The sequence below is a fragment of the Ambystoma mexicanum genome, chromosome 2q, assembly GCF_040938575.1.
Source record: "Ambystoma mexicanum isolate Mex_15411 chromosome 2q, UKY_AmexF1_1, whole genome shotgun sequence".
Taxonomy (NCBI): Eukaryota; Metazoa; Chordata; class Amphibia; order Caudata; family Ambystomatidae; genus Ambystoma; species Ambystoma mexicanum.
Genome location: NC_090924.1, coordinates 401,168,381 through 401,183,679, shown reverse-complemented (window position 1 = coordinate 401,183,679; position 15,299 = coordinate 401,168,381). Strand labels below are relative to the sequence as shown.

General features: G+C 46.1%; 1 protein-coding gene across 2 annotated transcripts in view; it reads right to left on the bottom strand.

Annotated features, from left to right (window-relative positions):
* ELK1 (ETS transcription factor ELK1) overlaps positions 1 to 15,299 on the bottom strand; it is a 795,254-nt gene that overhangs the window by 684,938 nt on the left and 95,017 nt on the right. Inside the window, exon 2 of one of the 2 annotated variants that reach the window (XM_069647417.1) lies at positions 7,959 to 8,088. The exons of the other annotated variant lie outside the window; for it this stretch is intronic. Within the exon in view, the coding sequence (XP_069503518.1) occupies positions 7,959 to 8,010 (52 nt within the window). The 5' untranslated portion in view covers positions 8,011 to 8,088. The remainder of the gene's footprint in view (positions 1 to 7,958; positions 8,089 to 15,299) is intronic. 2 annotated transcript variants of the gene reach the window in all.

The following is a 15,299-nucleotide window of genomic DNA, read 5'->3' as shown; positions in this document are numbered from 1 at the left end:
TTCCTAGTTTCCGCAACTTTCTTTGCCATCCTTCCTTGCTCCCCTGGGTGACCCTCCACGTATCCTCAAACTCCGGCGCTGTGCACTGTGCATGCTGTTCTTTCAGTTCTCACCGTTAATATGCCTTGGTAAGGCCTAGTTGCTGGTTCGCACTTCTACCATTGCTCTCCGTTGTCTCTTCAGGGTGAGGGGCTTAGTCTAGCTTGTTGCTTGGGTGACACTCCGGCAAAGATATATGGCCGCTATGGTCTCTGTGGGTCGATTCTTCTCACTTGACCTGGCTCTCTCCTCCACCAGAGGTTCAGTTATCCGCCATGTCTACTGTTGCACTGAAGGGGGGTTCTGTACCGTTCATCCTGTGCCCAATGGCACCGAGGCCCGGATTGTGTCCCCTTGCTGTGCTGTCTTACTTCCCTTTGAGGTGTGGGGAGCACCCAACAGTCGCTGTAACTGTACCCCCTACCCCACCCTATTAATTGTTTGTATCTGGTGAGTACCACTGGGGTAATTGTAGAACTTCTCAGGCTGTTGCAGTGGCCTTTAATTACTCGGGGCCAAGAGATCCTGTGCGTGGGGCGGGCTCTCTTGTTGCATCACCTCTCCGAGGATATGTTCCTTTATTCATATATTGTTGTCTTCCATCTCCTTTACTTCTTGTTCGGCAACCCTCATGCCTCGTTTAATACGTGCAATGTCCAGCGACTCTCTATGGCGTGGGTCCCCACCCCTCGGGTGCCCCTCTCCCCCGTGCCTCCTTCAGGGCTTTGCTTCGTTCTGCTTGTCTAACGGGGCACCGAGGGGACGGTGGGGGTCGGACGGACCTGCTACTGCTGTTGTAGCCGGGTTGCTCTACTCCCTCTGCCGAGCTCCTCACTCAGGCTGCTCCACTCCAACGGTTGTCGCTTCTCCCTTCAATGCTGGATGCGCGGTCCTCCACACTCCCTGGAGCAGCTGGTAAGCCGTGTGCGCTTCCGCTATTGATTTATTTATTTGGCATTTTTAAAGCCACACACAGCCCGCGGGCATCAAGGTGCTGTCACAGGAATTGTTTTGGTCTTAGTTGCGGATTTATAACGCGCTTAAACACCCAGAGGTTTCTAAGCGCGGACCGGGGAGCAAACCTGTGTTGCTTCGTGTCGTCTTGCTACCAAGGCGCGCACGTTGCCGTTGAGCTATCCTCCCGGGATGCTGCCTGGTCCTCCTTGTTGCAGACACCAGCGGTCCCCGCACCTCCGGGGCCACGGCGCAGCCTCGTCACGGATTGGCTCCTGCTTCAAAGGTCCTCGTTGGGGGGGGGGGGGGGGGGGGAGAGAGGGGGCAGACCTGGCCAGTCCATCCCAGGTCACCGGGGTCTCCAGGCACGCTGCTTGGTGTGTTCCGCTCGCCCTTTCCTCTCGGTGTGCATCACCACCGGGCGGCAGCCTGGGCTCTTCCTCGGTACACTATGACAGGGAGCTGCGCCATCTGCACACTCCGGCCTATCCTTTGCTTATACCTTCCCTCTGAGTCTTTCGGATCCCCGGTCATTTACACTCAACGGATTATCGGGCGCTTGTGCTCAATCTTATCTCCTTATTTGCCAGAGGGAGCGGGAGCTGCAGTGCTAAGCAGCCATCTTGTGGGTGGTCTCCCCTCTTTTACCACTTTAATCTATTTCTCTCTTGTGGAATCTTCACTGCCTCCTACAAGGTGCCCATGGTCTTGGCCATCTTATAAAAACCTACTGCTGACCCAATAATGCACGCTTTAAACTTCCTATCTCTCTTCTGGCCAAACACTTAAATCCTTGAAAGAGCACCCATGAACTGAATTAACTACCTCTTGGAAGACTCACTATCTGACCATCTTCCATCTGGATTTAGTAGTTAAAACTTCAACAAAACTGCTCTAACCCATGTTTCTACTTTCACTACTGTGAGAAACCGGAGGGTATCTTCACACCTACTCCCCTTGTATCCTCTGCTCAGGTGGCCAGGGACCAGTGAGTGCACAGGAGGAAACACTCGAACCGGGGCACTCCTGGGGGCTATTAGAGAGAGCAAAAGTGAATGACGAATGAACGGGAGGATGATATGCAAAGTATGGTGAACCTAACGCAACGGGTTGTAATGAAAAGATACAAATAAGATGAACTGTGAGCAACCGACTAAAAGCTCAGAACTCATGAATACCGAACTAAATGAACGTTTTTGGCAAACAGATGAACAAGTCGCAAGTTTGTGTGATGTACATGTATAATCTATTGAAAGCAAAGAACAGATATTATGAAATGCAGTGAAAAGCAAAAATTGAATATTGCTGAAAAGTGCAAAAGCAATGTGGTGAAGAAGAGCGCCACAAAGTAAACTGTATGAAAGAGCACATTGTGGCAAATTCAAGAGGCTTGCAAAGAGGAAAACACATTGTGGCAAAGCTAAAAGGATGGCAAGGGGAAAGCCAAATGAATGTCAACCAGAACACAGGTGCAGTTAGAGAACAACCTGTGTGAGCAAGAAATCCTAGGGTTGTGTGACCTGTAGTGTGTGGACTGCGCGGTCTGACAACTACGCCTAGACCAGGATACCCGATCTGTGAAAGCCAAAGAAACATACAGAGAGCAAATCCAAGTGTATGAAAGATTGCTGAAGTGAAGCAGAAGAAAGCAATCTGCATTAACTGTCAAGAAACCAGAAGGATCATAAAGTTGACCTGGAACTGTGTTTGAATATTGAGAGATTGAATTTAGTATAAACTGGCAAGCTGAACAAGCTGAGGTCTTGGGGAAGGGAAACCCTGAGACCTTGGAAGTGTTGTTGAGGCCTTAGGAGAAAAGAACCACGAGAGAATTGTGGAACTGCATCGTCTTCTTGGGGGAAGGTTACCCCGAGATTCCTTTTGAACTGTGTTGTCTTTGTGGGGAAGGTAATCTAGAGACTTTGTGGAAGAATTTTAAACCTAGAAGGTCTTCTTGGGGAAGGTAACCATGAGACCCCCCCTTTTGGAATGGTATTGTCTTCTTGGGAAAGGTGGCCCTGAGACTTTGTTGAACTGTCTTGAACTTGGGGAAGGGGAGCGGGAAAGTAAGCCAGGAGCTGGAAGAAGAAACAATATTTGGAGCACTGTTTCTTTTGATGCAGACAGCCCTACACATTGTTTAGCTTTAGTTGTGAGGGCAAGTATAGGTTTTGGACACAGACAGACTATCTGACTCAGCCTTAGTTCCTTTAGGTAGGGAAATCCCACCTTAGCATAGGGCAAGTTAGTTAATAAACCATTTCATTTTTTTATGAACTTTGAATCTGTTGTCTGCGTCTTGCTTCATGATGCCTTCACACTACTGACCAGCACTGCGCCACTCCCAATGTTCTTGATCACTCAGCAGCCTTCGATGCTCTGTACCATCCCTTCCTCCTTAACACTCTTTCCTCCCTAGGCCTCAGGGACAGAGCATTCAACCGTGTGGTCACTTATCTCCATGATCACTCCATCACCAGTAACTGCAACAGCTCCTCTTCAATCCTCACTTGCAGTAGGCATTCCTCAGGGGTCAGCTTTGGGCCCACTCATCTTCACTCTCTACACCTTCACTCTTGGTTAACTAAACACAACCATAGGTTTTTCTATGAACACCCCTTTGCTAGCGACACAATTACCTTCTCCTTTCCCTCCTTGAAACGCTGGATCCCTCTAAGCTTACTGTTGGTCATTTCCTCCATTACAGAAGACTTCTTTCACCCTGCTTCTAAGTCAAAGCTCTATTTCCTTTCCTCCTGATCTAATTTCATCCCCAGATGCTTGCAACCCGAGGGTCTCTTCAACAGTGATATTACTTTAACTCAATCACTTAATCATTGCTGCCATCACTGTGGCAAGTAGTCACTTAATATTAGAAAGGTCTGCCCACACCTCACTCACCGTACTGCTTAAACTCTAAATCACTAGCCTAATCCACCGCAAACTTGATTTCTGCTCTTCCCTCTTCTTGGGATTTCCCAACAATTCCTTCGTTATCCCCAACAAAGTACTTAAAGTTGCCTCATGTAACTTCTATAATCTACCTTAAACTTCTCCCACCTCCACCAAGCTAGGTAGGAGGAGTGTTTAATCCTTGTCCTCAAACCTATCCATGGCTTCCCACGCCACCCCCACTATCTAGCAGGCTGAATCTCTAGCTCTGCACTCTTCTAATCTGAACAACCTATACATTCCCAATCCTCCCTGCATCAACTTCTGTTCCTTCCCTTTACTGGATTCCCATCACTGCAATGCCCTCCTACTGCCATGAATGAAATAAATTCCACAAACCTATTTATGACAAGACTCCAAACTTGCATGCTATCCTGTGAAGCGGCATCCTTAAACCTCCCCCCACATCCACCATACCAAAATGTGATTCAAATACAAGTGTAAAGTGCATTCATGTAAAGACTGGTTTACTGCCTAAATGGATGCATTTCTGCAACTATTCATCCCCATTACACACAATCTATGCATTACACCATGTTCACCATCACCCTTACAATTCACGGATTCTAACATAAAGGGATCCCAGTTAGGGATTGCCTTAGGTATCTGTAATGTTCTGGTAGAAGTGTCTTCCAAACCTACCATATACATGCAAATACAAAATACAAGACGACACATGAATCAAAGAGTGGGAACCTGTAAAGACCTTATGGTGAAGGGTATACAAATTCCTCAACCCAATATAGCGGCCAAAATATGGAACATACGATAAAGATGCAACAACAAATACAATTGTATTGTTATAATTATAATTGGTTATTTATAACATGCTTAATATCCAAGAGGTTTCTAAGTGCGGACCTGGGGATCAAACCTGTGTTGCTCTAGGTCGTCTTGCTTCCAAGGCGATCGCATTGCCCCTGAGCTATCCTACCAAGACAATTCGAGGCATAATCATGGGCTACGACATGACTAGATGTTTCAGGAAGAAATCCCAGGGTGCTTTCACAGAGGTGAAGTTTTTGAACCAGTAACGCACATATCTGAACAAAAAGGGGTAACAACGATAAGGTCCAACCAGCATGTCCTTGGTGCGGCGGCACCAGCGCTGACTTAATGCATACGTTTTGGAGCTGTGAGAAAGTGCAACGTTTTTGGGCACAAAATTGAACAGGATTGCAGGTGTGGTGGGATTGTTAGGTACGACTGGACCCCAAAGGAGTGCTTACTGGGCACATACCCAAGAAACAGCAAATGCAAGCATGTGGTGAGATTCATGGATATGGCATGTATACTAGCTAAGAGATGCATCACCATGTCCTGGATGTCAGCTAGTGGCCCACAATATATGCGCTGTCACAAGGACTTCGAGTTTTGGACCGAAATCGAAACTACAGTTTGGGGAAGAGCATTATGGGGACACGAGGCACTTGCTGGTGCTGCATACGAGGCTTGGAAAGCACTGATCTGGGACATGTTCCACCCCTCACATGACAAACCCCCTTGAAAGCAAAATTATTGCAGACTGTAATGCTTAACTTATTTAACTGGCGATCTGCACCCAAACTGAAGACCAAAGCTGGGTGGCTGCTAAACACAGCCAAACTGTTTATTACAGGTGGGGGAGCGAAACCGTATGGAATGTGAACCCACGGCCCTGCTTTGTACGTGCATTAATGATATGTGAGTCCAAATCCAATGTGTGATGAAGGTTTTTCTTTAGTGTGGTTTTCGTTGTTTTTTGCTGGTTGTGCTAGTTGAATGGCACCGTCTTACTGTACTACCCTTACACAACGTGTAAACGCACTGAAATAATGGTCATGTTAACTGGAAAGAATGTAATGCTCCTGAACAAATGCCAATAAAAAGACGTTAAAATTAAATTGAACAAAAGGGGTAAATAGAAATGGCTGTGGTATCGGCATTTGTAGCAGAAACCTGATGTGTGACACTAGCAGCCACAAGCATCAAGTAGAAGAGAAGACTACAGGAAGTAGTGAGGAAATCTAGAAGGCACCATTTGTTAAGTAAATTGACTAAATACACCAGTTTTCAAAAATCTAGGGTTCAATTGTTAATCAAAAAGAAATAAAAGTATTTCCCCCCACTCTCACAGTGTAAACAGATCTAGTGGGAGGCATGAGAAGGGGAGAGCTAGGGATGACTATAGCTCTAGATACGATCAGCAAAGGATGCAAAAGGGCATTGGAATAGCACAAAAATGTTTTCCTCAACTCAGTGCCAACGCTCACCTATATTGTCCAACAGAGAACCTTCAAAGCCTGTGAACCACTAATGAGGCGGTCCTGTTTTCAAATAACTATACTGTAGTTGGCTGTTATGTCGAGCTACCTCCCAATTCTTAATTGGTACTCACACTGATAAACTGACAAAATTTCAAAAAGGTAGGAGGGTGCAAGCATGGTTGAAGACAATGACTTATGTCTTAGGTCATACATAATAACTCCCAGTTAAGGAGTGCATGGAGTAGAGTCGCACTAGTTTAACTTGTTTTCAAATAACTTTGCCCTAACCACAGGTGTGGATCTGTTTTCACTGGAACCTCTTTGTTTAAGTCCTAGGATCAGTCTTGCAGCTTTGTTTTAGATTTGCTGTAATTGATGGAACATGTTATTTACAGGCACTGTTAAAGTAATCCATTCTCAAAAATATCGGGGCTCTATTTACATCAGTTTCTTTGTAGGATTTGCGAGGTAGAAAACAATTTTTCTCAAAATGTATAGCTGGGAATGAAACATCTGGGATAGGTAATTAATATGACACCCCAAAGATTTTAATTTGTCCTGTTATTTGGAGGAGGAAGTGCGCCCATCAGAGGCCACTGAAAAGGAGGTTGTCGGAGATGGAAGCCCAAAGAAAATGACCTATGTTTTTGTTAAATTTAGGCGTAAAATGTAAACTACAGTGCAATGCTGGGCTTTCTGGAGGAGGTCAGAGATACGATGGCTTGCATATTTCAGTCTTGCTCCAAGTACAGCAATACTATCCAATCGTATGCATAAACCTGAAAGACATTTGTGAATTATTCTCTTAGATAAGCGAGGCACACTGAGGAGGCCCTTGAACTAGGAATACTTAAGTGTGTGAGGAAAGTGGTGCATTGCAAGAGGTTGTTATTGGTTGTATATTGATTGCTCTGCTTTGAAATCACCAGTTATCGTTAATTAGCCACTGCAGAGAAAAAGTCTGGGATGTGGCATTTGTCTCGTATGGGTTGATTCCTAAAAATAAGAATGCCACCTTGAAGACTGCACCTATCATTAGGGTGCCTCAGTGCTACAGGGAACAAATAATTGAATGGCATGTTTTGAAAGTATTTATATACACATGTCAGCATTTCGGAACTTCGTATGTGTGGTCACAAACAGTTAATGAAGAGCTTGCGAAGCCTTGGCAGCTTGGTCTCATTCATTTTTAAAAATGTCCACTGTTTAAAACCTTTCAAATTCTGACAAAAAAAGAAATCTAGAAGGTTAGAGTATTCAGTCAAGGGTTGACGAGCATACTTGCTGTAACCAATGCCTCTCCTTCAGGGGGATGAAGGGCTAGATATGTAACAGCAATGGGACATGGAGGACATCCAATTTAGAGAAAGCAGGTATCTGAAGTGGGAATGTTAAATGAGAATCAAATGCTCTAGACAGCAGTTGTGGGGCAGAACAATCACAATACTCTGGTCAAGAGTAGCAATAGATCACTCCTTGATTCAACTGCAGTCAGCTACATGAGAAGAGGAGAGAAGCCAGGGAAACAGCAGGTGAGATCTGTGAGGGTATGGGGTGCGGGGGGAGAGGAACAGAGGGACATGGTGTGTTCTGTGGATCTAAACTGAAGAGAAGCATCAGAGAAAATAGCCACATGACAACAAATGCTCAGGAGGCCTTTGTGACCCACAGTACCAAACGCTGTTAAGAGATAGAGGATGGAAAATCATCTCAACTACCCACAGTCGGTAATTTCAAGCAATGAAAAGTGGGCTCTTATTGACTTACCTGGTCCGAAATCATTGCTGACAGGGATCGAGTAGCTGTCAGGTTTCCACATGTTCTTGAATTTGGGTTGTCAGTAGATTTTCTAGAAGTTTGTCCAGAAGGGGCAGGTTGGTGGGGGTTCTAATGGTACCTGAATCAAAGGGAGGTGGTTTAGGATATGCTGAATTACAGAATAAAGAACAATTTTGTGCCAAAGAGCTATTAATGATCTTGCAAAAGACCAAGGGAGGCTCTTTGGCATTTTCACACCATGTCCTGCAGAAGAACTCGTTTTAGCCCTTCAAGAAGAACTTGATAACTACAAGATTCCTTTGGCTATCAGGCAGCAGTAGAATGACAGTTGTCAGTGGCTTATTGCATATCGCTCACAAACAAACTCTTTATTTTTCAATTTTCCCATGAAAAAGCAAAACCAGTATTAACAGAGCTGTTTAAGGAATTCTGCTTTTGCCCAAAAAAATACTAGAGAAACAAACTCTGGTCCTTTTTTTAAATTATTCTCGGAGTACACTTTCTCAGAACATATAGGTGAAGAGAATGATATAACTGATAGAAGAATCAATACTAAGATGCACCTTGCATAGCGTTTTGTCCAGGTCCAGACATGTCCACTTCCCCTTTTAGCTACTCATTTTTATCGGACGGCTGCTCTGTATTTTCTGGATTATCCGAGTCGAGAATTAAGGCATGGGAATGGGGGCATGCCCCAGGTTCCTGTGCCTAAATCTGCTCCATGTGGCTGATATGACCAGAATAACACCATGCACGCATATATGCGTAGATCGATAATGACAGCCACTATGATATCAAATAGCGGGCGCCATTACAACGGGTCCATACGACTCGCCTGCTCTTCTCACACACAAAAGATTTTCCTAAATCCAGGCAATTGTATGAGCCAAGCCAAATGAGGGCCTGAGTTATCAATGGTGTGCGAGACGAATAGCGGGATTCGTCCTTCTCCTCAAGGGGAGTCCCCCCCCCCATGCTCCTTGTGAGGCTAGTCCGCTGCGCAACACACTCCCTAGGGGGTTGAGGCAAGCAGGACCTACTGGGAGAGACTCCTCCTGTGGGGACAAGGACTCCCTAAAGATCCTTCCCACATTACCTCTTCAGACACATTCTACCAGGATTTATATGAAAAATTTCAAGGACGTGTTGCTACAAAACCGATCCCTTTAAATGGAAAGCACTATTTTACAGGGAAAGGGAGACACGCCGGGAAAACCCACAACTACGTCACAACTGTAAGGGGAGGACACTGAATTGAGAATCCTGCGAGTTACGAACAGCGTCATGTAAGCTAGAGAGGGAGAGAAGCAGCAAGTGGTGGCGTGGCCACGAAGATCCCGTGGTGGACCGACAGTCCTTGCAACTACCCCAAACCCAATATGCAGGTAGAACCGCATAACCTGCCGGTACCTTGGATACCGGAAGGCCATCCTGGACGAAGTAAGAGATACCGAAGAGAGAAAAGAAGTCGGTCAGGCAAAGGGGAAAGCCAAAACCGAACTAAGAGAAATCCGTCAAAGAAACACCATTTTGAGAAAAAAAACAAAGCATACAAAGTACCTGAGAGAATTGTATGAACTAATCAAAGAAGTCATGAGAGACTATATAAAAATCAGCTATTGAATAAAAGTTTGCGAGAAGCAGAACTCAGGAGAAGGCAGTCGTTCTCTAGTCTTTAGTTGCTAAGATAGTGGTAGGGTCAGTTAAGGTTAGGATGGTGGACAGATTCTTTCAAGACATTCACTGATGACTGAGCTGGTCTTTTATGGATATTGATATTTTATTTCTATTGCGCTCGTACACAAGTGTTTCAGAGCGCAACGAGGCAAACGAGGGGAACAGGGGAGAACACAACAACGATCTTACTAGGCCCAGTGACATTGAGAACGTGCAAGCGCATGGGAGGGGGGAGCGGGAGTTAGGGACCATGCCATAGAAGTAGGGCGCATTAGGCATTATCCTTTTCTTTAATAAAAACACATTTGAAATAGTAATAATACATTTCTTATATAGTGCTACACAACGATAGGTCTCAGAGCACTCAAATAACAGAAGACATTATTATCCCACAGAATGGTACTCAATTTATCGACCTGAGAAGGATTAAAGGCTGAGTTAACCCTGCCGGGATTCGACCTGCCACAGCAGGCTGCACACAGATATCAGGGGCAAGCACTTACCTCGCTGTGCTATCAGACCAGCAGTCTCTTACAAGAGTCTGCGCCCTTCTGACCTGCCACATTTGATTAATCTTTTAAGAGGTTTCACCTGAGGAGAGTGCCCTTTTTCATTGCTGAATTAAGAGGAGGTAGCCTTTTGTAGAATTTCTATACATATTGTTTAAAGGGAGAGCATGTAGTCCTCATAGCTTGACATGGTTACAGAAAAGGTGCTGCTGTCTCTTCATAGCTGTATTAGGTAAATAACACAGAAGAACAAGTTACTTACCCCCTGGTAACCTTCTTTCGACTAGATGTTCCTCCACCTATTCCTCATCTTATGATAAAATCTTTCAGCTTCAGAATAAATTTTTCAACAGAAGGCGCTGGCCGTTGATGCGGTCGACTCAATGTCCCTCTAGAACTTCGATCCCGAAGTCGACATCGTCAGTATATATGGCACGTGCAGTACCCGTTGGCTTCAGTTCTGTTTTTACGCCTTCCTCGTGCAGAATTATCAGCCTCAGTGAATCCCAGACAGTACTAGCGTAAAGTGTAATGCCTTTAAATTCTACAGCGCTGTATCCTGGGAGGGGCGATGAGGAATACGTGGGAGGACCATCCAATCGAAAGAACATTACATGGGGTAAGTAACATGTTCTTCGAATGGATTGTGTCCTCCCATGTATTCCTCATTTTATGATAGACTCCCAAAGCAGCGCTAGGTTTTGGAGGAGGGAGTACCTATTTTCAGTTTCAAGATTTGTCATGGATCAAGTACAAGACTGCTTTCCCAAATCCTCCTTCCTGGCTAGAGGATTAATCCAGACAGTAATGCTTTGTAAAAGTATGGATAGCAGACCAAGTGGCTGCCGCACAAATGTCTTATCGGCACCGCTCTTTAAAGAGCGGAAGATGTTGCCATGTCCTTTGTGGAATGGGCTCTTAGACCTTCCGGGGGGATCTTTCCTGGACACTCTGTAGCACTCTGAAATAGCCAGAATTATCCATCTGGAGAAAGTTTGCTTTGTAAATGGAAGACCCAGTTTGTGTGAACAGTGTGCCCAAAGCTGGTTGTGTTGACGTATCTGTCGTCCGAGAAAAGTAAAAGCTCAAAGCACTTCTGTGATCAAGCCTATGTAGCCTTTCCTCTTCCTTCCCGGATTGAGGGGGCGGACAGAAAATTGGAAGCACAATTTTCCGGGCTAAATGGAAATCCGACAATTTTTGGCAAAAAAAAAAAAAGAAGAAGGTAGAACCCTAAGGGTCTTATCCTTGTAAAAGAATGGTAAATGGAGGCTTACTGATAGGGGCTGAAACCCACTGTGGGCTGATGTTAGCGCAACTAACAGAATGGTTTTAAATGTTAGCAGTCTAAACAGGCATGAGTGGAATGGCTCAAAAGAAGCACACATCAGAATTTGTAATACCAGATTAAGATCCTAAATTGGGACTTGAAACGGTGTAGAAGGGAACACATTAGTGAGCCCTTTAAGAAATTGTATAATCAAAAGGTCTTTTGAAATAGGATACCTCCTCCGAGGTGCGCTTAAAGATTGAAAGCGCTGTCAAGTATCCAGTAATGGTGCCAATCTGCAGCCCCAGATTAGCCAGATGTAACAAAAAAGACAACACCATAGGTGTATTGCATTGAAAATGGTTCCACATCCTTTTCCCTACACCAGGTGAAGAATGTATTCCAACGGCAGCGGTACAAGGATTTTGTTTCTGGCCTTCTGGCCGAAAACAAAATCTCCATTACGTCATCCAGCAGGTCCCAATCCTTGTATCTCAATGTCTCAGAAATCATAAGTGAAGGAGTGTCATGACCTCTACATGGAGAACCCGATCATCCTCTCGTGAGAGAAGGTCCTCCCTTTATGGAAGACGTATTGAAGGAAAGGTCCGGGTACCACGTCCTCATGGCACAATCTGCAGCAAGTAAATTTCTGAACTTTCTCAACCTCCTGATCACGTAAGGAATGATGGGGACTGTAGGAAACGCATACAGGAGTAGAAACTCCCTGCTCACTATGAACGGGGATCCGAGAGCTCCTCGTGTGGGAAATTCACTGGAGCAGAACAGTTTGCACTTTCGCTTGACACTGGTTGCAAACAGATCCCTTTGAGGGGTTCTCCAAAGGGTCAAGATCTCTTAAAGGACTACTTCAGCAAGTTCCCACTCGCCGCCGTGTTCTCCCCTCTGGCTAGTTGAACCGCTGACAGGGATATTACTTCTTGAATTGCCCAGAACCAGAGCTGCATTGCCTTGCTGAACAGTGGCAGTGAACCTACGCCTCCTCTTTTGTTGAGTTAGTTAATGGCCACTGTGTTGTCCGTCATTATCAGGACATTATTTTCCCGTATAGAGGGCAGATCGCCCTCTGCTACAAAAGGTTGATGTGTAGTTTGGATTCCGATGGAGACCGACGATTTCCGGCTATCAGATCATGGGCGTGGGCTCCCCACCCCGTGAGGGAGGCATCCATAAATACTGTTACCTCTGGCCATGTTTGTCAAAAAGGTTCTCCCTTCAGGATATTGTCCTTGCAGGCCCGCCTCAGAAGATCCTGCGTGACCCTGTTTGGAACCTGAAGGAGTTCTGTCATCCCACCCAAGAATTGTGACCACTGAGTCCTGAGGGCCCATTGAAGAGATCTCATTCTTAGGCGAGCCTCTGGCACAGGACAATGCACGATGCCATGAGGCCAAGCAACCTCAAAAAGTCCAGAAGACGCTGGGCACTCTGGAATTTGGTGACCAGAATGTGTGGAGTCCTCGGGTGGAGAGGCTTTTCCCAAGAATGCATCCAGGACTGCTCCTATGAATTGGAGTCTTTGAGATCGTATCATGTAGAACTTCTTGTAATTGAAGAAGAAGCCCAGTCTGTGGAAAGCGGGGCATGTAATGCTGAGATGTTCCAGGGCCTGTTCGGGAGACTGATCCCTGATAAACCAATTGTCCAGGAAGGGGTAGACATGAATACCCCCCCTCCCCCTCTCCCATTACTTGCTGCCACCAACACCATCAACCTGGTGAACACCCTGAGGGCAGAGGTCAGCCCAAATGGCAAAACTCAAAACCGAAAATGAGAACCGCCAATGGCGAACCTCAGGTACTTTCTGTCTGTGCTTTTGATGGATTGGCACATGAAAGGAAGGATCCTGAAGGTCCAATGACACCATGCAGTCCTGGAGCTGGACGGCCTGAAGGATCTGAGAAAAAGTAACCATCTTGAACCTGAAGAACTTGTTCAAGCATCTCAACTCCAAGATGGGCCTCAATCCTCCATCCTCTGAGGTTCGTGCCTTACCAGAGATGTTTGGCATTTACATTCTGGGAAGAGAAAGGGTCTATCCCGGAAGCCACCCTGCCCCTCGATGACACAGGAAGGCATGGGGGGAGGCATCACCTCAGCTTGAACCCTGAACTCGGGGGAGGGACCCTTGCGGGAAAAAAAAAAACACTGCACAGATGTAGAAGGCAGTCAAATGAAAGTTCAATGGTAGAAGCAAGGTTCGAGCAAGCTTGTCGGAGATGAGGGGCGAGATCCAGGAGCAAAAGAAGAGCAGGAAGCAAGCGAGGGAAAGGAGTCAGCATGGGTAACGATGGTTGAAGAAGCAAAAGGAAAGGAGCAAGAGTCCAATGCTGGTAAGAAGGTAGGATTTGAGGAAGAAACTTTGGAACAGAGAACAAGGAAAGGAAGAGATGAGCGTCTGGCAACAGAGGGGAGCAAGATGCGATGCAGCACCTTAACGAAGAAGCAGCTACTTGTAGATCGGGTGCCATCCAATGCCACAGTGCCTGAATGAGGCATCTGAAAATGGAAACATTTCACCGTCTTCTTGGAAAAGGTTACTGTGACACAGGGCAGCCGCCATCTTGGTAGGCGAAAAACCCTCCACTATCGGTACCATAGGGAGAGACAAGGATGTAACCTGGCCAGCCCTTCTTGGGAATTAGAAAATAAGGAGAGTACCACCCCTTGTTCCTCTCAGTTACAGTACTGGTTCTATAGCACCTTTCTCTAGCAGCCTCAACATTTCCTGCACAAGGAACGGATACAGAAATTTGAATGAGTGACTCCCCAGTGGATGGTCCGGAGGCCTTTTTAGAAAGGGAAGGCAGTAACCCTGGGCTACTGTTTCTAATGCCCATTCAACTGAAGTAATGCCTTGCCATTCTTTCAGATGCAGTGAGAGTCTGCCTCCCACCGGGGTCTTGTGGGTTAAGATCTAAAAGTTTTTGAGGTGGCAGAGGCTGAAGGTAAAGTTGCCACTGCTTGGGTGGGTTTTGCACCCCTCCTTCATCTACCATGAGGGAATCTTCTCCGACCACTTTGACTAGTCAGTCCTCTTGCTCTTCCAACTGAGGAACAGAAGCGAAAGGACTTACCCCTCCAAAATGATCCACTGGGATGGAAGGATTGTGGCTGTCTGATGGCTGCGCCGAGGGACTTGGCCGCTGCATTTGAGGTTGGCATCTTCTCTAGGCTTTAGTCAGCCTTGCTGCCAAACAGCTGGGTACCGTCAAAAGGCATGTTGCGGAGCCTGGACTGCACATCCGGTGCAAAACCAGACTTCCTCAACGACGCAAATCTGCGCATTACCGTGCTGTCCGCCAAGGCTCTGCTAATGTAGAGTCCAATCCTGATGGAGAGACTTGCACATAACCTCCTTGCCATCTTTTACAATGCTCAGGAAGCCATCTCGCTCTTCCCATCGGGAATATAGTAAGCTGCCATAGCTGCACAGTCCCACAGGGTGAATGTGAATTTTGCTAAAGAGCAAGTGGAATTTGCGGACTTTTGCACCATGCTTCCTACAGAAAATACTTTTCTTGCCCAAGCGTCGAAACGCTTATCCCCATTTGGTTGGATGGTAGGGTATGCAGTCTGTTCAGAGGTTGACATCGCTGCCTGAACAACTAGGCTTTCAGGTGTTGGGTGTTTTGACAGGTAGCTAGGGTCGCTACTAGATGGCCTATATTTTTTGGTGAGGTTTTTGTTTACCGCAGGGTTCACCTCTGGATCCTCCCAATTCGCCATAACCCTTTTTCTGGAGAGCTACATGAAAAGGGAGTATGGGATCCTTTTGTGGACCTTTATCCAGAATGTCTGTTAGGTTGTCTAGCTCCAACACTGGAGCAGGTCTGCCCCATCCCATAAAGT